The 23956-nt window shown below is 43.2% G+C and overlaps 1 protein-coding gene across 8 annotated transcripts in view; it reads left to right on the forward strand.

The window, feature by feature from the left end:
* The window catches only part of RXRG (retinoid X receptor gamma), a 139351-nt gene that overhangs the window by 55769 nt on the left and 59626 nt on the right, over positions 1-23956 (forward strand). Inside the window, exon 1 of one of the 8 annotated variants that reach the window (XM_059728311.1) lies at positions 5042-5392. The exons of 6 other annotated variants lie outside the window; for them this stretch is intronic. In XM_059728311.1, coding sequence (XP_059584294.1) covers positions 5348-5392 — 45 coding nt within the window. In that variant the 5' untranslated portion in view covers positions 5042-5347. Of the gene's footprint in view, positions 1-5041; positions 5393-23956 lie in introns of those variants that run through there. One more of the 8 variants, XM_019500315.2, reaches the window with a different exon arrangement.

The raw sequence follows: 23956 nt of genomic DNA on the forward strand, positions 1-23956 counted from the left end.
GCCCAGTAGCGGGCATGGGCGTCCCATGGGGCTGATGAAAGACCGACGCAAATTACCTATTTAATAGGTTGGCTTTTTCCTGGGCGTCAGTTGTCAGTTGCCCCCACCGGGTTCAGCAGGGGTCCAACATTGCCCCTCCTTTTCCTCTGGCTCCCCACATATCTGAAAAAGGACTTTTTATTGTCCTTGATGCTCAAAGCTAGCTGGAGTTCAGTTGCAGCCTTGGCTTTCCTGGTCTGCTCCCTACAGGACCAGACCAGTGCAGAATGGCCTTGGGTCCTCCACAATCCACTTGCTGGAAAATTGGCTCTGGGGTCGGACCCAGAGGGTAGTAATTGATGGAAGTCGCTCATCGTGGTGTCCTGTGACCAGTGGGGTCCCCCAGGGCTCTGTCCTTGGACCCATACTGTTCAACATCTTCATTAATGATGTGGACACTGGAGTCAGAAGCAGACTGGCCAAGTTCGCAGATGACACCAAAATTTGGGGCAAAGCACCCACACCAGAAGACAGGCGGATGATCCAGGCTGACCTGGACAGGCTTAGCAAATGGGCGGACGAGAATCTGATGGTGTTCAACGCCAATAAATGCAAGGTTCTCCACCTTGGGGGGGAAAAAAAACCGGCAGCATCCTTATAGGCTCGGCACTGCTATGTTGGCTAGCACTATGCAAGAAAGAGACTTGGGGGTCATCATTGACCACAAGATGAACATGAGCCTGCAGTGCGATGCTGCGGCTAGTAAAGCGACCAAAACGCTGGCTAGCATCCATAGATGCTTCTCAAGCAAATCCCGGGACGTCATTCTCCCCCTGTACTCGGCCTTAGTGAGACCGCAGCTGGAGTACTGCGTCCAGTTTTGGGCTCCACAATTCAAAAAGCATGTGGAGAAGCTTGAGAGAGTCCAGAGAAGAGCCACGCGCATGATCAGAGGTCAGGGAAGCAGACCCTACGACGACAGGCTGAGAGCCCTGGGGCTCTTTAGCCTGGAAAAGCGCAGGCTCAGGGGTGATCTGATGGCCACCTACAAGTTTATCAGGGGTGACCACCAGTATCTGGGGGAACGTTTGTTCACCAGAGCGCCCCAAGGGATGACGAGGTCGAATGGTCACAAACTACTACAAGATTGTTTCAGGCTGGACATAAGGAAGAATTTCTTTACTGTCCGAGCCCCCAAGGTCTGGAACAGCCTGCCACTGGAGGTTGTTCAAGCGCCTTCATTGAACACCTTCAAGATGAAACTGGATGCTTATCTTGCTGGGATCCTATGACTCCAGCTGACTTCCTGCCCTTTGGGCGGGGGGCTGGACTCGATGATCTTCCGAGGTCCCTTCCAGCCCTAATGTCTATGAAATCTATGAAACCCCTGTTACCTAGAGTACTGAACCTTTTACTTGCCTGCGTTCCATACAAGTGGTATTCTTGGCCCTCTTCATTAAAGTGCTTAAGCAGGCCTATATCTTCATTTTCCCCTCTGCTGAAAGCACCCATTATTATAATGTCATTGTTTACCTACAATAAAATAAACAGCCTATGAAAGATAGCTAGGTAACTTTAACATGTTCTGTCTCTCACATTTATTTTTCTCATGTGTTGCAGCAACATGTTCTTAATTCAGCTGAACTTATGTAAATTACTAATACTCACTTCTAGAAAAAGAAAGAATCCACGCAACTAGACTGGATCTAATATATTTTATATAGACTACTAATACCCTTTTCAACTAAACATTTTGCTCCATATACCAATCTCAATATCCATTTGATGTTCAGCAACATGGGGACAGGCTTGCAAACATGGATAGTCCTGCCAAGATTTATGCTTGTGTAGCAAAACCCTCTGTTTTTGTTTTTGTAATTTATTTTAAAATGCATTTCCTCCCCTTCCCCAACCATTTCTGACTTTTTTTTTTTTTGCTCTCCCTCTCTCTTCCCTATAAATATAAGTAAGCTAAGATGTAGGATAAGCTTTAACATTTTATTTTAGGTAGTAAGTTTTATTTTTCTCTCCCTTCGTAAATAAGTGCCCTGCTATTTTGATATAGATATCCACTCTTTTGTAAGTGATAATTATTATGTGGGGGGTTTTTTGTTTTGTTTTTTTTTTTTTACTGCTTTTATATTGTGTGATTGCTGTTTTAGGCCTATATATGTAAGTTAGCATAAGTTGTGTAAAGTTTCCATCTTGTAATGTCAAGCCTCCATCTTATCCCCATGCCTGGTCGTGTAACCCATGACTCGCACCTACCCCTCCTATATAACTTGGCTCCTGAATGAATGAGGGTGCTTAAGAGACAATGGCAGTAGGTCTAAAAATAGCTCCCTCTGAATGACCAAACCATCAACACCAGTACCTGGGCCAATGACCCAGCCCTTGGAACCACCCTCAGCATTCAAGAAATAGAAGATGAGGCAACTCACCATTGAGGACAACACTTGAAATCATGGAAGTGCTTAGGCATGCACAATCATAGGCCAATGATGCTCATGCATACACATTACTGGACACCCAAAGATATGCACTCACAGGCAGATGCTGACACATGGGATGGCAGTGTTTTTCTTCTTCATTTATTTAAAATGGCTATTATGAAAAGTGAACCTGGTTTACTACATTTTCCAGGTGAAGGTAGAGGACACTGATGCCTGAGGCTGTCTGGGGCTGTGGAAGGAACAGAGCTAAAAAGGGTAACTTTTCCATCTCCTGTGTGCAGAAAGCCTCCGGGCTAACAGCACCACAAACTATCGTCTACCTTTATTCAAAGCCAGTTTTTATTAACTGCTCTTTTGCTACCACTTGTAGGTTGAGCTTTAGCACCTGTCTTCTAGGAGAGCCCCAGTGGATGAACCAGTGGTACCACATTGTGGGTTCTACTTCAAGCTCTTTGCTTAATACTACTGTACTTCCTTCCAGCTGTTTTGTCTATGTCTAGCATGTAAGCAGCTTTTTCTCCAAACAGACCAGTCCATTGCCCATCATGCATCCTTTCCATCACTGTAGCTTTACGGAGTTGATCAGTGCCTCTTATCATGTAGACTAATTTCTTCCCTCTTTCTCTTTCCCTTTCTCTCCCATCCCTTTTCCCCCCCCCCCCCCCAAACCACAAGTGCACTCAACCCCTGAGAAGGCTAGGAGTAAAGTTTAGCTTTTCTATTGGAGACTGGCATGTTTGCCACTAGGGGCTAATATTCTACTCCATTTTTTTTTTTTTTTTTTTAGAAGAAGGGATGAATCAATGTCACCACATCTGTATCTGTACAATTGAATACTTGTACTTATCCTATGTTGTATTCTAATAAGGTGCTGAGTATGAGTCAGTTCGTTCTCAGTATCTTGGCTTACTGATAACTTCCCAATACTGAGTTCATGCCTCATTTATTCATGTCAAAGAATGAACGTGGGTCACCAGGGATCAAAAGTCCATGTTCTAATCCATTATGCCACCTGGCACCTCACTCCCAAATGCTTCCCTAGCTAGAGAGCTCTTCTACCAAAGATCTGGATGTATTCCAACCCATCTTGAGACTTTCCAAGTATTTAGAGAAGCCATGGACAGCTGGACTGCAGCTGTGCTGGAAATCAAGGGTGCTGTATCTGTTTACTCCAGCTAAGGATCTGTCCCTTTTGTTTTATTTCTGTGATGCATAATTCATTTACTGTAAAGGGAACAGGGCTGTCATTGGATACTCTCAATGTATATGTACGTTTCATGCAACCATTCGGCTTGTGACAAACATCCAGCCTGGCCTGATGTCACAAAGGTCATACATGTTTCATTTAATCTATTTGCCCATTATTTTATCTCACATACCCCTCTCTCCTTTCTTTCCATTTGTTCCTTGGGTCATCTTGTCCACTTATGTGTCTTCAGCTGTCATCTTGATAGCATAACTAGGCAAATGTACTTCTTAGCCCCTGACCTGTCTCCTCTGCGCAATCTTGCATCCCAGCCTATATTTCCAACAGCTCTTGGATCCTTTGCTATCACCTTTCATAATTAACATGACCGATACTGAACTGCTGCTGATCTTTATTTCCAAGCCCTTTCTGCTCCTGTCCCTCAACTCATGGCATAATAGTCAACACTGGCACCAGCAGACCTTGAATTTGGGAGTGATCTTGGGCATCTCTCTGACCAACATGTCCTTCTATTGAATTGAGGCTACTGCCTCCACTCTGTCAATACTGTCAACCTCAACTGCCCACTCATGTGCTTCAAAGCATCACCTTTGCCCAGATGCCTACAGGAAATCATAAGGGATGGGCCAGAGAACACTGGGGCTGAATGGATATATAGTTAACAAAAAGGTGTAATGTATATAAAAACTGTAAGACCCCTTCCCCAATCGTTTCTATAAGTCTCTTAGATTGTAGTCCCTTCACCAAAGAGTTTATAAATGGACAATAGTTACTTATAACCTGTGGCTCCCACAGTTAACTGTTCTTAAAATAGTCTGAAGGATTCAGTCCCCAAAGTTTCATTTATTTAACTTTTTTCCATTTGGGGTTGAGCATGTAGCTCCATTAAGTCCCAGCATACGTAAATAATAGCTTATCAAAGGATTTGACAAAGCAATCGGGTGCTACAGAAAACCCAATTCCAGTACTGTAGTTTCTGTCACTCTGAAGCTGTGAAACAGGGCACCTGATGGATGGAGGATATAAACTTTAGTTGTAAATGCTGTAAGAACTAATCTTTCCCCGTCACCGCTGTAATCCTAAACATTCTAAACCTTTAGGATTTTGGGGGGAAAATATTCTAGCCTGCATTTCCTAACCCCTGTCTTCTTATCCTCATCTGTCTGTAAGAACAGTGAACACCTTAAAGTAGATATTTTTCCTTTTTAACTGTTTGGAAAAGTCCTTCCATGTAGCAGGTGCTACTGCTAATAATAAACTGCATTACATTTTCATTGGTGGAAAAAATACTTTATTTCCCCTTCCCCTCCCAAGCGGTTTCATTCTTCCTCCCCTTTTTAATTTCTGACCTATACTGGTGCTGTCATACTTCGATTGGTCTCTTAGCTGAGAGATTATGCCACCAGGATAAGTCCACCGTGACTTTGCAGAGGGCTGAAACAGCTGAGTGCAGAAGCCCAGCCCTGAGCTGAATCGGAGAACAGCAGCATGCTTGATTACAGACAGCAGCTGCTGCCGAGTTGAAGATATTATGAGGACTCTGTCATCTGGAGGATCTCTTATAGACTTGAGAAGGCAGCTGTCCTAGCATTGTCAGAGAACCTGTGTATCCCAGAGTGCTGCCCCAAGCCTGCCAGACAGCACTGAATATTAAAAACCTTGGAAGCTGCATTAAAAAGGAAAGGGATGAACTGAAGACTAAACATGTATGGGAATTATCCTCACTTCATTAAGTTTCCTGCTGGCTTTGGCAGTAAGTATTTCACTTGTGCTTGCAATCTCAGCCTTTGGGGTTAGATAGAGAAGCTTCTTAAATCAGAAAGGTATAGGAAATAGGAAAGTAAAACATTTGCCTAGCTTCTCAATAACTGTAACCTTTTATAGTACTTCCTATATAGAGACATATAGGACTGAAGCATCTTCTGACTATAAACCCTGTCAACTTCAGAAAAACTAGAACATCTGCCTGAAAATTCTGCATGCTTGATCCAAACTAAGGAAAATTCCCACCCCCCCCACTCAAGTTTGACAGATTGAATAAGGCATTTCAGTGGTGTTTATATAGTATGTGGTAGAGTGTATCTATTAATGAAAATAAGATAAGATCGTTGTCTTCCTAATTGCTTTTTTTTATCCATTAGATTATCAGAGGGGGGAAAAAAGTCTTAAAACAAACTCGAACCAAACTAAAAAACCACCCCCCCCACTCCAAAATTACTTCCTTTTGCTAAGTGCAATTCTTCTGCCCTTACCAAACAGACACCAAAATAATCATAGGAAGCATTATCAAATTAGCTAAATAGGACTGTAAACAAAGTGAGGCAGCAATCTCTAAAGGACTGTAATTTAGAGTATGGTAATACTCCACAAGCCAATGACAAGCAGCCCTGGTATAAACTGCTGCAATCTGAACTTTGCAGGAAAATACAACCTTTTAACTTTTTTCATTTAAGTTGATTTAATTTATTTTTCCTCCTTTCTTGGATTCTGATCACTGAGGAAAAGATATGAGGAACAACATTATCAAATGTATCTACTAAATTTTTGGGTGCTATATATGAGAGAAAATGGTCCTGATACACTGTTGTTCCAAAGCTTAGGCAGTCACTTTTACCTGTGTACAATGTTGCCAGATCAAAATAGGGATGTGGTACCCTTGCTTTGCATTTAATTTGCATTGGTATAAATAATCTTAGTGGGGCAGTGTCAGATCTAAAGTGGGTATGAATGAGTTTGTAATGGGGGGGGCCACGAATTGATTTTTGGGGAAGAAACAAATATGTGCATCAGTTAATTCAAATGGGGTGTACAAAAATGTAGGGGAGATAAAATGTCAACAGTTCCAAAAGGTATCTGCTATTTATTGGCTTGAATAGATTAACATGTTACACAGAGGGTTCTTGACTGGGGCGGGGGGCTTGAAATTTCCAGAGTTATTGTGAACCAGAGTCAGGGTGTTTAAAAGAAATGGAGGGCTTGGCTAGAATGGAGGGACAGAGCGGATTGGATAGAGGCATATGGAATTCACTTTTTGAGAACTACTGTGTTTCGTTATGCAAAGCCCTGGAAATGTTTTCCATCTTTAGCTCTTTGTCTGTTTTATATTTTAACATTTCTCATGCTTAAACTTTCTAGGGTTGCTGCTTACAAAAAAAAAATAACAGAAGACGAAGTTAACGTGCAGTGTGCTCCAAACAGTGAGGTTGATTTATACATGTGCGAGGCACTGCTAATGCAGGATAGACCCTTAAATTACTTGCACACATCCCCCTTCTGGATTCCCTCTTGCCCATGTAAATGGTTCCAAGCCATACTCTGAAGGCATCTGTGGTGTATATACCATTTTATGTCCCCCATTTCTCAGCTCATACAATTGAGAGCTACTGGCAGATCTGCTACAGTTAACATTGCAAATCATTTTAATTCATCTTGGGCCAGGTCCTCAGCTCGTGTAAATCCTTTGAGCTCTGCTGGAGTCAACATCATTTTTTTTACAATGAGCAATATTCCCTTGCTTTCATACCCCTTTTAACTTTTTTGAAACAATCGCCTTTCAGGCTGTTTCTGCAGAGGGGCATTTTGTGTTGTAAAATTAGAATGAAATACCATCATCCATCTCTGATTTCTGGGAGAAAGCAGGGAGGAGGCAATTATGGGGGAAGTCAAACTTTTCCCATTATTTAAATAAAGAATATCACACCACCATTTTCTAACAAAAGCACAAAACAAAACCCTTGTCATTTATTCCCAAAATGAGTTTGACAAGGAACAGGTTACACAGAAGTTAAGGAATCTCCGTCCTTGGAGGTTTTAAAGACCTGGCTAGACAAAGCCTTGACTGCAATGACATAGCTGGGAATGGTCATGCTTTGAGCAGGGGTTGGACTAGATGACCTCCTGAAGTCCCTTCCAACCCTCATTTTCTCTTATTCTATGACATGTTTCCTCGTATGAGGTACTTCACTGCAGGATCAAGACTATCATCCTTGGTGAGTTTTATGGGTGAATGAAATTGAAGGTGAAGAGCCATTTGTATTCACAAATAAAAATCAATCCTGGTTTTTATTATAATGCCATTTAAAACTTTTTCAATAGTACATTAAGGTGTAACACTGACAAGGGAAAATAGCATGAATAATACCCAATATCAAAGTTTCTAATATATTTAATTATTTCTAATATGCCTATTATTGTGGCACTGGGCTATTATAAACTCTGGCGCTGTGGTAGTGGTGGTTGAAGATTAGAATACAATATTATCAGAACACTTTAATGTATCTTCCAAGGAAAGGTTGGAATAACTGGGATTATTTAGTCTGGAGGAGAGGCTGAGGAAGGTTTTTCTAATAGTTTTCAAATGCATGAAGTGTGGTTATAAACAGGATGATAAAAGACTACAAACTATTCTATATGCAGTACGGGACAGGATGAGAAATGGTGGTCTTAAATTGTAACAGAAAAAATTTAACTTGGATAGTTGGGGGAACTTTTTATTATGAGGATAGTAAAGCACTGGAGCAGACTTCCTAGAAAGGTGGTAGAATCTCCATCCATGTGGCTGAGATGCTTAGGGCAGGATCATCCCTGTCTAGACCAGGGGGTTGGACTAGATGACCTCTTGAGGTCCCTTTCAGTCCTACTTTTTTCTAGGATTCTGTCACTTGGATACCTTTTATAAAAACTACTAAGTACTACTACTCTAGCAGTTCAGCAATATGAATGGCACTGCCCACACCCTATCCCTGCTACCAAGAGTGCTTCATTGGTTTAGGAAAATAAAGTTGTGAATGACCAAAAAACTCACTTCTGAGCTCAGGGATCCTTCCCATCACACTTCTTTTGACATTAATTCTCCCTGCCAAGTCTGGCCTGACAGGCAGATACAGCTCTGGGAACAATTTATATTATCTAAGTATTTAAATATTTTCAGCCAGACTCCCCAAAATCATGATTTGAAAGAAACGGTGTATTGTATTGAGTTCTTTTGTTATTTGCCTTCTAGTTTTGTAATTATTAGCACTCACTCTAATTGTTTCATGGGGTTTTTTTTCTTCCGCTACCCTGAGGGCTAGAAACTTTTAAAACTAAAACTGAGATTCTTATAGTCACAATTCTGGGAGTTGAGGCTTTAGGTAATGCACCAAACGCCATAAAACTGCAAGAGCTGGTAATACTGCTAGCTGAAAATTCCTCAAGGAGCCTATCTCAGCTTGGGACACAAGAGAAAGCAAAAGTTGCAATTTTGGGGTATGTTGACACTGTTTGCTCTCCTGATTTTTTTGCACACACTCCTGAGGAAAGTCCTGTAGAAGAAGCCAGTGGGGAACCATAGAATAAAATGCAGGTGTGTAGACTTTGGTAGAAAACCATATTTTCCTTTACAATTTTATTACCCTTCTGTGGGCAGTAGAGAAACATGCTGTAGAAATCTGTATGTAACCACTCCCTCATGAGGTCATCAGGTAGAACCGAACCTCCAGTTCCACTGCAGAAGTGTCTACCACTTGAACCCAGGAACTAAGTCCATTAGGGTTGACATGACTACTAAATGCTCTGTTCCCTTTATATCTGCTTGTATTGATGCTGTGGAGAAGAAGTGACAAACCAAAACAAAGCAAAAAAACTGGCACTAAAATGTCTCCATAAGTACCATGGCATTTGCATGGTCTTGCAACAGGCATGGTTAAAGGATGTACAAGTACTCTCAACAGGCTTTTAAAACCTTATCATATTTGGTTTTTCTTTTGACTGAATTTTCTGGGATTGTGATGCTTGATTTAGAGATGACAACATTCTGGTAATGTTCCTTTACCCATACATTATTTATGCGTCTTCTCACCCGTCTCTTCATCTGCATTCCACTCGAGCTAGAAATGAGGCATGCATTACTGCCTTCCCCCCAACAATGAATGTAATCAATTGCTGGAACAACTTACTTGGTGTTACCTTCACCCACATAGAAGCTATTGGTTTGATTCTGGAATTACTGAGTGAAATTATCTGCCTCTGTTATTCAGGAAATCAAATTATTTTTATCATAATGTTCCCTTTTTGGCCTTAAAGCTATGAATCTTAATGTTGTGTGTTGTCTTGAAATATATACATCAGCAAATTAATGTGTGTGAGGAAGAAAAAGTGCTGCAAGTGTAAAGTATTATGAATGATTTCTAATTGCATATTTACACAAGCATTTCACATGGGGAGGTTTACTACTAATGATGCTTAAATCACCTCTATTATCTAGTAGATTAGCACAAAATGTATTTCCCCATGCAGAGAACATTGTCTTTCTGTAAATCTGTTTCTGTCTGTGGAATGACTCAGTTGCTGTGCAATTCCATTTACTGGGGACAAAAGAGTAATTGAAAAATAGACAGAAAAGGAAAATAATCCTCATGTTAAGGGCAAGTCTAACAAGAATATTGAGAAAATCATGTATTGCCAGTATTATGCTCCTTTTCCTGAACTTCTGTTTAACTCTGCCTACCACAAACAAAGGTTTTGTTCTCTCAGGATTTTCTACCAGGCAACCTGTTCAAATCTAGGGTTGCTGTTTAATAAACTGGAGCTTTAGTTATTTAGAACTGCCAGTCATTCTCAAAAAGTCAATATCATACACCTGCGTAGTATACAATAATTTACATGTGATGCAAATGATCCACATATGACGGGTGAGAGAATCCCACGGGGAGTTGGATTTTCAAAACTAGCTTGTTGGAAGCTGGGGAGGCAAAAACATTGTGATAGTTGTATCCCATTAGTATCTACTAATGGATTGCTTTGCTTTCATATGTAGATTGAGCTTGTACTTCTAGAAGTAGGTGGTGGCCACAGAGCTGTAATGGTAAGAATGGCTCCATCTATGGCTGGGAGAGTTCCTCCCAAGCTTCAGATATAGAATTTATGGCTGTCCATCTACACTCTCATCTGCCTGAATTGGCCCATTAAAAAGTCAGCAACATTAACAAATCGGTTAATGACATTTGCTGGATTGTGCAGGCAATTTGGATGAATTTGGCAGTGACGACTCTATTCTCCCTCGAATCTACCAGCTCCTGTCCATCAAATTCAGCTTCCCTTCAGACTCCCAGTCTTCATTTCCAGGCTGTCAGCTGCCTTTCAGTGCCCTTGTGTACCCCTGCTCCACCTGACTGAATGGTTCTATATCCAGCTCTTCAGAATTCCTAATGCTACTTTCTTCTAAAAGTGAAGTCTTGTGTTAGGAGGTCATATGGGGGTTGGAAGGAAGGGATTCTTTTTGGACTTGACAGCCACCAAGGCATAATATTGATTGCTCGCATCTAAAGAAAAAAATAATTGGAACTGCTTATTCCCCATGAGAGGAAATGCTCCAAGTTGTAGAGCTGCCCAGAGCTCTTCTGTTGGAGAGAACATGTTACTTGTCTTAATGTTGTAGAAGCCAGGAGTTAATGTTTAGGTACCATAAGGGTTAAGTTGATTTCAGAGAATTGATAGTTCTCAACCTTTTTAGACCCAAGGCACCCCTCTAGGACTTTTGTGAATTGAGTAGGACCCCTTTTCAAAAACTAGTTTATTACAGAAATTACTCCTTGCAGAAGGACTGGGAAGTGGAACAGGGCAGTGGCCAAGCAGGGATGACCATGAGTCTGCATCTATCTTCTCACACTTGCTTATCTCTTTACACTTCCTGGGACCCTTCAGATGATCTCACAGCACCCTATGGTGCCTCTGCACCCAGGTTGAGAATCACTGATTTAGAAGAACCTGTTCCTTTTTATTCTCTTACTTCTGGAGAAGTTCAGTTACAGCCTCAGGTCTTGTAACAGCAGTCTTGCTGTGTCATGGGAGTTGACTTTACTTGCATACAATGCTTTGGTGTGTGGTTAGCCACTTGGAGCATTTCATTAGCTAACCCACAGTGATATGAATCTGACCTGTGTTCTAGACCAGTGTCTCACACTTTTAGATTCAAGTTACACACATGAAAATGCTGGCTCTTGGCTTTCCTGCATGTTTGACTATGGAAAAAGAGCAAGTCTGTTGCAAAGAACTCAGAAATAACAGCAGGTCAGAATGTTTTTTGATACTATGTATTCTTGTTTGAAATCTCTGGGTTTATCTTATTCATAGATGTTAGGGTCGGAAGGGACCTCAATAGATCATCAAGTCCGACCCCCTGCATAAGCAGGAATGAGTGCTGGGTCTAGATGACCCCAGCTAGATGCCTATCTAACCTCCTCTTGAAGACCCCCAGGGTAGGGGAGAGCACCACCTCCCTTGGGAGCCCATTCCAGACCTTGGTCACTCGAACTGTGAAGAAGTTCTTCCTAATGTCCAGTCTAAATCTGCTCTCTGCTAGCTTGTGGCCATTATTTCTTGTAACCCCTGGGGGCGCCTTGGTGAATAAATACTCACCAATTCCCTTCTGTGCCCCTGTGATGAACTTATAGGCAGCCACAAGGTCGCCTCTCAACCTTCTCTTGCGGAGGCTGAAAAGGTCCAGTTTCTCTAGTCTCTCCTCGTTGGGCTTGGTCTGTAGGCCCTTAACCATACGAGTGGCCCTTCTCTGGACCCTCTCCAGGTTATCTGCATCCTTCTTGAAGTGTGGTGCCCAGAATTGCATGCAGTACTCCAAGCACGCAGTATCTTGTGAATCGTGTGTAGGTGGCTTTTATACCTAGCAGTACTAAATTTGCTCAGCACGGTGCAGAACCCTTAAGGGTCTTGTGGTACCCCAGGGTGCTGTAGTACCCTGGTTGAGAATCAACTTTCTAGATAGTGTTGTGCAGTAAGGCCATTCTCTGGATGGATCCATTTTCGTTGTATTGTCCGAGAGGGTATGAAAGTCCCTTTTTTTTTTTTTTTCTTAAACCTATATGTTGCCATTTAGTAAAAGAATACAGCTGATAAAGAATGCAGCTCACAGGGTGCTGCAGGGGCTAACTCATTTGCTCTGAATTCTCCTTGGCTTGCTCACTGAGAGATGAGAATGATTTGGCTTTGCCACAAAGTCCCTTTTATGAGTACTCCTCTAGATTGGCCTACAGCCACGTCACCTCCAGCTGAAATCTTGTCAACTCTCCCAAGCTAAATAGGGTTAGGCCAGGTCATACTTTGGGTGGGAGGATTCCAGCCAAAATGCAGGGGGGAGGGGAGGAGGGGAAGGTGCCTCTGCTTATGTAATATGTGTTACCAATATGGATCAAGGATTTGTTGCTCTTCATCCCAACAAGAAGCAAAAACCATGCTGGTGCTAGAGGTTCCAGCTCATCAGGTTTGATATAAAACTGAAATCCTGATTAATTTCTGGTTGCTAAAGGCACTCATTGCAAACACTAATAAAAATTACCCTTTATTTTCTATGGAAATTCTGCATCTTCCTAGGCCATAGATACAAGTACCACTGCTATGGTGATATGAGAGAACCTTTATCTTGTGTCATTTAAAGGTTTGTGGCTTTTGGAGCAGATGAACTAGAGTTCACTGCCCTCTAGCTTGTGGGGTTGGTATCCATACGGCCACACCTTGGTAATAATGTGGCAGAGGGCCACAAAACCCATTCACTAGACAAATTTAGAGTGGAAATATGCTGCTCATATTTAACAGCTGGAACAGTTCCACATTAAAAACTGTTTATTTGGGGATCTATTGAACTCCTGGGCAACTGAAGTCTTAAGATAGTGGAAGATGGTCCAGCCCAGTTGGAAGTTGGGGGCGGGAAGAATCTGACATAGAAATGACTGTGTGCAGTTCTCTGCCCTTTGTTTGCAGGGGGTCAGGCAACATGAACATAGAGGTCCCTTTTGGTCTTAAATCTATGAATTGAATTCTTTTGGATGGGAAAGTGCTGCCTAATTTTCATGCATTATGGTGGTAACCAAGGGGATGTTTCTTCATTACTTCATATACATTTTGTTTCCTTTTTTTTTGCCTTGGGACAAGGTTGATAAAGAAATTTTTTATTCTGGTAAGACTGCTGCACTGTTAAATATCCCAGTTAAAATCTTGGCTTCTGAAACAAGTGGCAAAACATTTTCCCCCTATCCCCCACCCCCCTAAGAGTCAGGACTTCACCTTCATACCTTTGCTGTGGATTCATCAGAGTAACCCTGACAATCCCAAAGGGAGGAAGAGTGAGAAAAGAATTCCACCCCCCTCCCCTGGTTTTTCAAAAGTTTGAGTGCAGCTAAATGTGAGGAAGTGACACTTTATCAACTGAAATTCTGGGTTAATCACATTTGGGGGCCTTTAATTATCTTTTTTCCCTTTTTTATATAGTTTCTTAGCACCCTCATGCAGCCAGCTCTCCCTCGCTGTTGCCTTTGATTCTTGGCTATGATTACTGAAGTCACAGAATGTGCTGGCTGCAGGTGCATCGCTTCAGAACCTCTGCATCCTTTTTGTCGCATCTCAGCCTGTCGAGCCAGCTTCAGTTCTTTCTCTGCCTCATGCAGAGGTACTGTTAGAATAGGACCTCCACATTGAAAAACTGGGCAGAGAATAGGAGGAGGGGTAGGACAAGCATGGAATCAGGAGCGATCCATCTGGATGGAAGAAGGCAGGGCAGGGTGCCACCTTAGAGGCCAAGTCAGAGGCATAAGCCTCTGTAGACTACAGTCTGCTTCATCAGATGCTACACATCTGTCAGATGCATGCTATGGCATTTGATGAAATAAGGTTTCTACTACAAAAGCTTATGCCTCGCTGAATGAGTTAGTCTGAGGTGCTACCATGCCCACCTTCTTGCCTACCTTTCTCTTTGGACAGAAGAGAGCAATGTGATAGGGCACAGGTATATATGGGAGGTTGGAGATGGCTGAAGCCCTCACAACTTCCCTCTGAATATGGCTCTGATCCTCTCCCTCTTCACCCCACTCTTCTCTGCGGTATTTCAGCCTTGGCTTTATTTCCCTTCAGCTCAGATCCCTCAGCAATGCTCTGATACTGCCCTCAACTCCTACAAAATTCCCCCTCATTGCTCCAGGCATTGTTCCCCAGCTGCCATCTGCTCTGTTCCCCTTCACAAAACTTCTCCCACTACTCTGACACTAGCCTCCTATCTGACCTCCTTCATTCATGCCATGCTTCTGCACTGCCTGATTTCTACCCTTGCCCCAGAAATAACAAGATTGAGATGGGGAGAACGGTGAGTCTGAAGTCCTTTTGTTACCAGGGGGCAAGCAGTAGGGTGGAAGGTAGGGAGTAATGGGCCTTTTCACATGGTCAAAAAAGAGGAACTCTGGAGTCTTATCCCTTTGACTTGGCTGCTATGAAGAGGAATTGGGAGGGCAGCGAAGGTTGGCAAAGAACCACTATACACCTTCCAACCCCTACTCCCTGCTGAGCTGCTCCAGCGCTCTCCCTCACCCATCCATCGCAGTTCTCCCTCCTCCCTCATATTTTTTTAGTTGTGTACCACAAAAGGTGTAAGTTTAAGAAAATAATCTGAGCATTTCATCTGTGAGCTGCTGTTTACCAGAAACCCCTAGATTAATGGACCTATAGGACTTGTGATTTGCTTTTCCTGTTGCATTAATTCCTAGGTGAGGAAATGGGTGATAGTTGAGTAATACTTTTATTATCCTAACTACTTTCCAGAGCCTTTCATTTTTCCTCCACTTAATTAATGTCATTTCCTTGACAATACTTCTAAAGTAAAAGTGAAACTTACGCATGGGCTTTAGAGAGGATCTTACCTGTATTAGCCTGAAGTTGTCAGGCAAAGGCAGGGCAGGGTAGCACCTCTTGAGACTAAGTGGCTCAGAGAGGCATAAGCTTTCACAGGCAACCGCTGAACCAGCTAGTTTCTAAGGTGGTGTCCTGCCATGCTTTCTATGTAGATTTAGATAACTTTACAGTATAACTCTTGAACTAGAAAAGTTGGGATCAGGGCAAAGTTTCCAGGAGCCCATGCATAAAGCAGCCAGATAAGCAATGCCCACTGCATATAATGTATAGATGGCTATACCTTGTACAGGAGAGAGCGTGTAGACAAAAGGGGCAGGTTGTAGCTCTTTATGTCAAGGAAAGCTACACATCCCTGCAAGCCGACATTGGCATCCAGGGTGGATGACTGGAGACTCTCTGGGTTAAAATCCATGGTGAACATGGCACAGGGGACACAATGGTAGGAGTCTGCTACAGACCTCCTAATCCAGATCAAGAGCTCAACCAAGAATTCACCAAGGAACTGGCTGAGGCTGCACACTCCCAGTGCATGGTTGTCATGGGAGACTTCAACTACCCAGACACCTTGTGGGAAGAGCACTCGGCCAAATCCGAATGGTTGCAAAGTTTCCTCATATGCGTGGATGAGCTCTGACTGAAGAAGTCTTTGGACTGACAAGAGGCAAAGCACTGTTCAACTTGATACTGGCAATGGGGGGTGATCTAGTCAGTGACCTTAATGACCGAAGAGAAGCTGGGTGACGGAGACCACAAGCTGATCACTTTCACTATCCACCGTAATGCTGGCAAGTCAGTCAGCAATGCCAAAGTCCTTCACTTCAGGAAAGCTGACTTTGACAAGCTCAGCTTTCCTGAAGGCTTGTTGGCAAGGCCCTAAGAGACCATGACCCAAAAGGGAGGGGAGTTCAGGATGAGTGGTTGCTCCTCAAGGGAGTGATCCTGGAAGCACAAGCAATGTCTCTTCTGTCCCAGAGGAAAGGCAGCAAAAGGGCACAGCAACCCCCTTGGCTCTGCAGGGAACTTGTGGACCTCCTGCATCTAAAAAGAAAGACCTATAAAGGATGGAAGACTGGAACCACCTCAAAGGAGGAGTATTCTGTACTGGTCCGGACTGTAGGTAGTGAACCAGGAAAGCCAAGGCTGCGACTGAACTCCAACTGGCTATACGTAACAAAGACTAGAAAAAGGCCTTTTTTTAGATATGTGGGGAGCCAGAGGAAAAGCAAAGGTAACATTGGACCCCTGCTAAACCAAATAGAACAACTGACAACCAACGCCCAGGATAAAGCCAACATGCGTCAGTTTTTCACCAGCCCCAAGGGATGGCCCTGACCCAATACGGTATGGGATGGCCAGGGTGAAGGAGAATTGTTACCCTACATCAATGTAGACCATGTGAAGGAACACCTTGAGAGGCTGGACACCTTCAAGTCAGCTGGCCCTGACAGTTTACGTCCGAGGGTACTTAAAGAGTTGGCAGGCATCATAGCTCAGCCACTGGCATGGATTTTCAAGCACTTGTGGCACTCAGGTGAAGTGCCTGAAGATTGGAAGAAGGCCAATGTGCTGTGCCTATCCTCAAGAAAGGGAGGAAAGTAGATCTGGGGAACTACAGGCCTATCAGCCTGACCTTTATCCCAGAGAAGATCCTGGAAAAGATCATCAAAGAGACCATTCTTGACAAGCTGGCTGATGGCAACATCTTGAGGGATAGCCAGCATGGGTTTGTTGCGGGTAGGTCTTGCCTGACCAAGCTCATCTCCTTCTATGACCAGGTGACACATGACCTAGACAAGGGAGTAGAGATTGATGTCATATCTTGACTTTTAAAAAGGCTTTGATCTGGTGTCCTATGATCTCCTCGTGGAAAAATTGGCTAACTGCAGCCTCAGCTACATCACATTCCACTGGCTGGGGAATTGGATCAGAGGTCAGACCTGGAGAGTGGTAATAGACAGAAGCAAATCGTTGTGGTGTGCTGTGACCATTGGGTCCCCCAAGGCTCTGTCCTTGGGCCTATATTCTTTAACATCTTTATTAATGATGTAAACATTGGTACCAGAAGGAGACCGGCCAAGTTCACTGATGGCACCAAACTTTGGGGTAGAGCCATCCACACCTCAGGATCAGATGGTGATTCGGGCCAACCTAGACAGGCTCATAAAATGGGCAGGTGAAAATCTGATGCCGTTCAACACCAAAAAATGCAAAGTACTCCACCTTGGGGGGGGGGGGGGGACCCCCGCAGCAATCGTATAGGCTTGGCAGTGCTATGCTTGCAAGCACCATAGCAGAAAGGGACTTGGGGGTCATGACTGACCACAAGATGAACAGGAGCCACCAATGTGGTGTCACATCTTGTAAAGCGAGCAAAACTCTGGCTTGCATCCATATTTGCTTCAAGCAAATCCCAGGATGTATCCTCCCACTGTACTCGGCCTTGGTGAGGCCACAGCTGGAGAACTGCATCCAATTCTGGGCTCCACAATTCAAAAAAGATGTGGAGAAGCTTGAGGGAGTCCAGAGGAGAGCCACGCGCATGATCAGAGGACAGGAGAACAGACCTTTATAATGAGAGGCTGAGAGCCCTGGGACTCTTCAGCCTGGAAAAGTGAAGGCTCAGGGGGGACCTGGTGGCTGTCTAAGTATATAAGGGGTATACATAAGGATTTGGGGGAACACCTGTTCACCAGAGTGCCCCAAGGGATGACAAGGTCAAACAGTCACAAACTCCTCAAAGACTGTTTCAGGCTGGACATAAGGAAGACATTCTTTACTGTCCTAAGCCCCAAAGGCCTGGAATGGACTGCCTCCAGAGGTGGTGCAAGCACCTACTCTGGACTCCTTCAAGAGACTTTTGGATGTTTATCTTGCTGGGATCCTTTGATCCCAGCTGACTTCCTGCCCATGGGGCAAGGGGCTGGACTCGATGACTTTCCGAAGTCCTTTCCAGCCCTAATGTCTATGAAATCTATGTTCTCTGAAATCTGTCAAGGTCAGGGTTCAGTGTCTGGGTTTAGCATCAGTTCAAGAACCACAAAATGTTGAGCTACCCAGCTGTTGTGACAACAGAATATCTGCCAAACATCTGGTTTTGATAAATGCCCTTTTCTTGCTGCATCTCCTGCTTTCAGGAGCAGCAGCATAAACTGATCTGACTTGGACTTACAAAAATCTGCCCTTTTGATTCTCTTTTTTCAAAGTGGCAGAAGTGGGTTCTAAGGTGAATCTAAGGGATTGGGATCAGTTTGAAGAGGATTAGAGGCATGGTCTGCACCACAGGTGGGGAGAACACCAGAAAACACCTTGTGCATAGGGTTAACTGCTGGGGGGTTGTGTGTGTTTTTTGTTTTTTTTTAAAGATGTTTCAAATATGGGATTGAAACAATAGCTCTACCCTGCACCAGTATGGGGCACAGCAATCTTAAAGACTATCCATGTTATAGTGCAGATTTAGAGCAGTCACTCTTAAGTGCCAGCTCTGCTACTATTTAGATAAAGCCCCTCTTTCTGCTTATCTAAAATTTGAGGCATCATGTGACATATTTCTGGGATGATGCTTAAGTGTGATGCTGTTCCCTGCAAGATTCTTAATTTACCCTGTGCTAACGTCGGATGCTCTACGAAAGGTGGCTGTGGCATAGTGTCAGGAAGAAGTAACCTCCTGGCCAGAGTTGGGATCCTGAAGAGAGCTGGGCAGGAAGAAACAAACTGGCAAATCCATGGTTCATTGAGAAGGTTATGATTGGCTGTTGTCCTTGCCAGTCTCTGACCCTCCCCTCCCAGTTAACTCTGAAGGCCACAATTGGGGCAGAGTAGGAAGACATTTTATAGGTTGGATTTGAGCATTGGAACACAGCAGGCTGACAGAGACAAGGTCTTCTAATGGGACAGCCCAAGCCCAGACTTGGGACTGCAACACCAAAAAAATAGCAAAGGAGAGACTGTTTGTTCCAGAGCTGAGGGACAGAGCACAGAGACATGTGGCAATACACAGTGAGCAATTTGTGCAAAGCTGTAGTATGAGCTGGGAAACCCAGTATGGGAGTATGTGAGTTAAGAAAAGTAGGAACTTGTATCATCAAAATGCCTGTGAACACCTAAAACACTTCAAATGCAGCATGTGTAAGCATAAAATAAATTGCACTAAGACATGGCAATTCTTCCACATCCCAAACAATGGGAACAACTAGGATCACTTCCTCCTTCTTTGTAGCTGATGGTATTTTCTTTTTCTTGTAAATGTTGCAGGATGTGCCCAAGTTCTACAATTCATTTGTGTGTAAGGAGATTCTTTACAATGTTCCCTTGTGATGCTCGGCTGTTGTGGGGAATGTACATTATTTATTGAATAGTTGAGCTGAGGCACAAAACTTGATGCTGCACAAAGATTATAGGACATATCCTTGTGTCCCATAGAACTGAATAGAAAACAAGAAATCTTCTTTTGAATAGTTTTGAATCGGCTTATAGAATTTAATAGAGAACTGTATCATAACTTTTCCTGTAGAATTCTGCTGGATACTTGCAAGGAATGCTACAGACAGATAATTGTTTTCTATTCATTTCCTGCAAAGGACCTCTTAAAATCATTGGACTGATTAAGTTAATCATTTTTACACAGGTGCATTAAGTTTCTATAGAATCCTAAGTGACTTCATTCCTGGGTTTTTAATTTTTTTTCTCCCTATCAGACTTTCCCTAGGGGTGGATGTTTGCAAGTCAGTAGCCTAGTGGTTCTCAACTTTTTTAGACTGGAGGCACCTCTGGATAGATTCAAGGCACCTTAGAAAATGCCAGCTTTTAGTTTTCACTCTTTTGACTACAGAAAGAGCAGTTTCTTTTGTTGCAAAGAACTCCTAAAGGTCACAACTATGGATTTCTATTTCAAATCTTTGGGTTTATCTTGTGAATTGTTTGTAAACGTAACAGCAGTAACATTTTTGGTACCCCGCAGAACCCTTGAAAGGCTCTCGGGTATCCCAGAGTGCTGTGGCACCCTGGTTGAGAATCCCTGCAATAGACTCACAGTCCAGATATTTGTTATATAGTAAATTGATCTTTATTATCTAATAAAAATAGAACAGATGCATGATGTACGGACCTACTATATAGTAAATCATTTTGGATTCAAGGTAAAGTTCTCTCTTAAAATATGTTTAGCAACTTTGCTAACTGGGAAATATACTATGCAGAACAGCTGGGTCCATGCTTCTTGTCCTCTCACCCTGGGTAGCTCTGTATTCCATACAAACCAGCTCACCCACCATCTTGTGATCAGAAATTATAATAGCATCTATTGTGTACAGCTAACTTGGGAGGGCTGTTCCTGTATTTGTTCCTTACCATGTAATAAACTTATTATACAGTAAAATCCAGAGTAAAATGCTCCATAATAACGGTGTCTTGTATCTGCATCCTAAGTGGAGGATTTAATCTTTTTTTATGCTTCCTATGGGGAAAGTCTTCTCCCATAGCTTTTCCCCACTGGCTTTTCTGTGCACACCTTTACAGGTTTCCCTTGTTTTTGTGAACCGTGAGGAATCGGGCATCTGTAGTGAGTATGTGCTAGTCACATGTCATACAGAATACAGTTGACTTAAGGAATAATCTGAATCTTTAGTCTCTCTCTTCCTTTAGCAATTAATCTGCTTTCTAACATAGCTAGACTCAAAGGCACCCTACAAATCTCTCTTATTATTTTTATCTAAGTAAAGAAAGCAACAACTTTGTTATACCTTAAGAAGACCTAAAAATATTCTTAGAAATATCAGCAATGTCAAGCCTGGACAACTCTAAACTTTCTAAAGGGCTTTTTTGCAAGTCTCGGATGTTTTATCTGGAGCTTTTACTCCTTCATAACAAGGACAGTTCATCTTTTAACAAAGACATCACTTCTTTCAAAAGGTTATTAAGCACTGGAGTTGAACAGACTTTAATAAAAACAAACTGGAAAACAAAGATTTAAACAACTCAACCAAAAAAATATTGTTCCCCTTCCCAAGTACTAAGCTATCAGAGACTAGTCATTCATAGTGTTTTTTAATTTCAGTAGTTTTCACTACTGAATCTCCCAGGATAGAGAGACCCGAGTTTCACACTTTTCTGAGAGTCACTCTCACTGAGGCCTACATAATCACATCACTCAAAACTAAGAGTAGACATGTATGCCCCTACGACTGGCTAAATCTTTCCCTTTGGAGTTAGATGGGTATTAGCTTCCAAGTATCCACAAAGGGGTGGACTAAAATGAAAAGCTACTGAGAGAAAAGACTTCTAACTTTAGTCATGGCAGGAACCACACAAAGGTGTGAATTGTTTGACTAGTTTGAGTTTTTACAACATGGGAGTCTGCATAATCTAACAGGGCCTGTGTGAGTGTGAACATAACTGAGCCTGCTCACTTTGCTACCTTATTATAACAGGGGGCCTGCTTGGAACCAGTCTGCCATTGGCCCAAACACCTGTTCCTGGGCTAACTGCCCACCTCACTTGCCTGCCACCCCTTGTTGTTTCATAATTGGTTCTAATTAAGTGGGAGGCTGCCCATTCTTGTCCCAATGCCAGGGGGCACTAACTGCAGCTCCGATCTTCCCCTACACTGCAGCCCAAGCCTTGCAGATAGCATCCAGGTGACAATGCACCTGGCCTATAGCCAGACCAAGCTTAGCCCTCATGGTCCGGCCCCATTTATACATGCACTTGTACCACCCTGCTCTCACTAGGGTCTCTCATGCTCCAGCCCCTCTCACAGGGTCTCTTTCATGCATCAACAACTTATACTGCCTTATTCCCTCTTGGAGCACCCCCCTTAGGCCATAGGCTTTTGCTAGCTCATACCTTGGGTGGCAGACATACTGTCTTTTGGGCCTCTCCCACAACCCTCACTGGGGTAGTGGCCAGCCAATTACCTGACCTGGGCCAAGCTTGCCCTGGCCCCTCCCAGGGCAACTCTGCACAAATCCACACACTGACTGGGCTCCTAGTCCTCTGGTCCCCCTCCCCCCAGGCTCTACATCTCTGCCTTGTCACTGGGGCTTCCACCCCTGGTGGAGTGCAGGTGACTGTAGCCATGCCTGGCCCTGACTTCTACCCACAGTGATGTGGGGGCTAAGGGTTATTGAGATGGTAACTGGCCCGGTATTTCCTGGGGCCTCCCACACCTCTGGGAGCCCCAGCAGACCACCCACTCCTGGTAGGGAGCAGTTTTAGGTCATGCCCAGGACCAAGAGCCTCCTACTCCTACCTGCAGATGTTTCTGCCTGCCCTGCCAGCAGGGATCTACTCTGTTTATATAGGCAGGCAGTGTCTCAAAATGGCTGCTGCAATCAAGCACCTGCTGGCTGTTTGGTTCAGCCCTTAAAGTGGCAGGCACCAACGGTGCCCTGCCACACTTATCATAGATGAAATGCTGCTTGCATGATAAAGAATTTAATGGCTACCTACAAGAGCTGCTGTTTAAGCTCACAGAATTTAGGGGTATGTGTTTTAGGCCTTATCTGTGTCAGAATCTAGGATACGTCTGTACTGTACAGTGCAGCACTATATATAGAGAGAGAGAGTCATGAGTGGCTTAAATACTGGAGTCTGTAGAAGTTTAGGGCTGGAAAGGACCTTGTGAGATCATCAGGTTCAGCCCCCTTGCTCTGGGCAGGTAAGTCTGCTAGTCAAATAACCCCAGCAAGGTGTGCGTCCAACACCTCTGGTGTTGTCATTGAATTGAATCACTGAATCACTCAATCACTGTTGTTGAATCACTGTCATTGCCTTAGCACTGGCACCAGCATCTCCACACTGCACATAGCACACTTATGTAACAGCAAACTCCCTGTGTAGATATGGGACACCAGTGAAAATTGTGACTTGCAGTAGTACAGCCTAAATTGATTTAAGATGATTTATATTGGTGCCTCATTTCTCCATACTAGGGGTTCAGAGCAGTGTAGCTAAAATCTCCAAAATAAACCCAACAGTTGGATTCCAATTCCTTCTCTGCATCTTAATGACTGTTTTATAAACATGATGCCATAGATCAGTATGTCCTTAAACTGTAATATTATTCAAATACTTAGAATCAAGCTTCCATTGTCTTCCCCCTCAGGTATTTCTCTTGCCAGTGGGGTAGGTTTTAGCCACATCTGATCTTTCCTCTCGGCTTCTGTCTGGTTGCTGTAGCAATACTTTGCATCTAATCTATAAATTAATGTAATAATCTACTGGTGTAGTCTGAGTCAGAAAAATATTCTTTGTTTGCGGCTTGTGAAGACGGGTTAAAACAGCAAAGCCCTTGCAGTATGTCCCTTTAAATGCAACGTTTAATTCAAATCCCTTTTTAAAAACATGCTATTCATAAGTGGAGGAAAGACAAAGTTGTGAATCTGGAATGCTTTGGAACTGTCTTTACAATAGGCTGGAGACTGTTACAAGGACTAGAGTGATTTTTGATTATGCATACAAAAATGGGGAAAACTCTACTGCCTGCTACAGGGTGTCAATTGCTTTCCATCGGGGATGAGAAGGGATTTTTATGTAATCTCACACATGGCTGCTACTAGAAGCAGGGTACCAGATTAAACGAGAACAATAATCTCTCCCTCTTAGGCAAAAACTGGCTATTTTCATATAAGTTGCCAAGACACAAAAGAGT

The sequence above is a fragment of the Alligator mississippiensis genome, chromosome 5 (assembly GCF_030867095.1).
Source record: "Alligator mississippiensis isolate rAllMis1 chromosome 5, rAllMis1, whole genome shotgun sequence".
Classification (NCBI taxonomy): domain Eukaryota; kingdom Metazoa; phylum Chordata; order Crocodylia; family Alligatoridae; genus Alligator; species Alligator mississippiensis.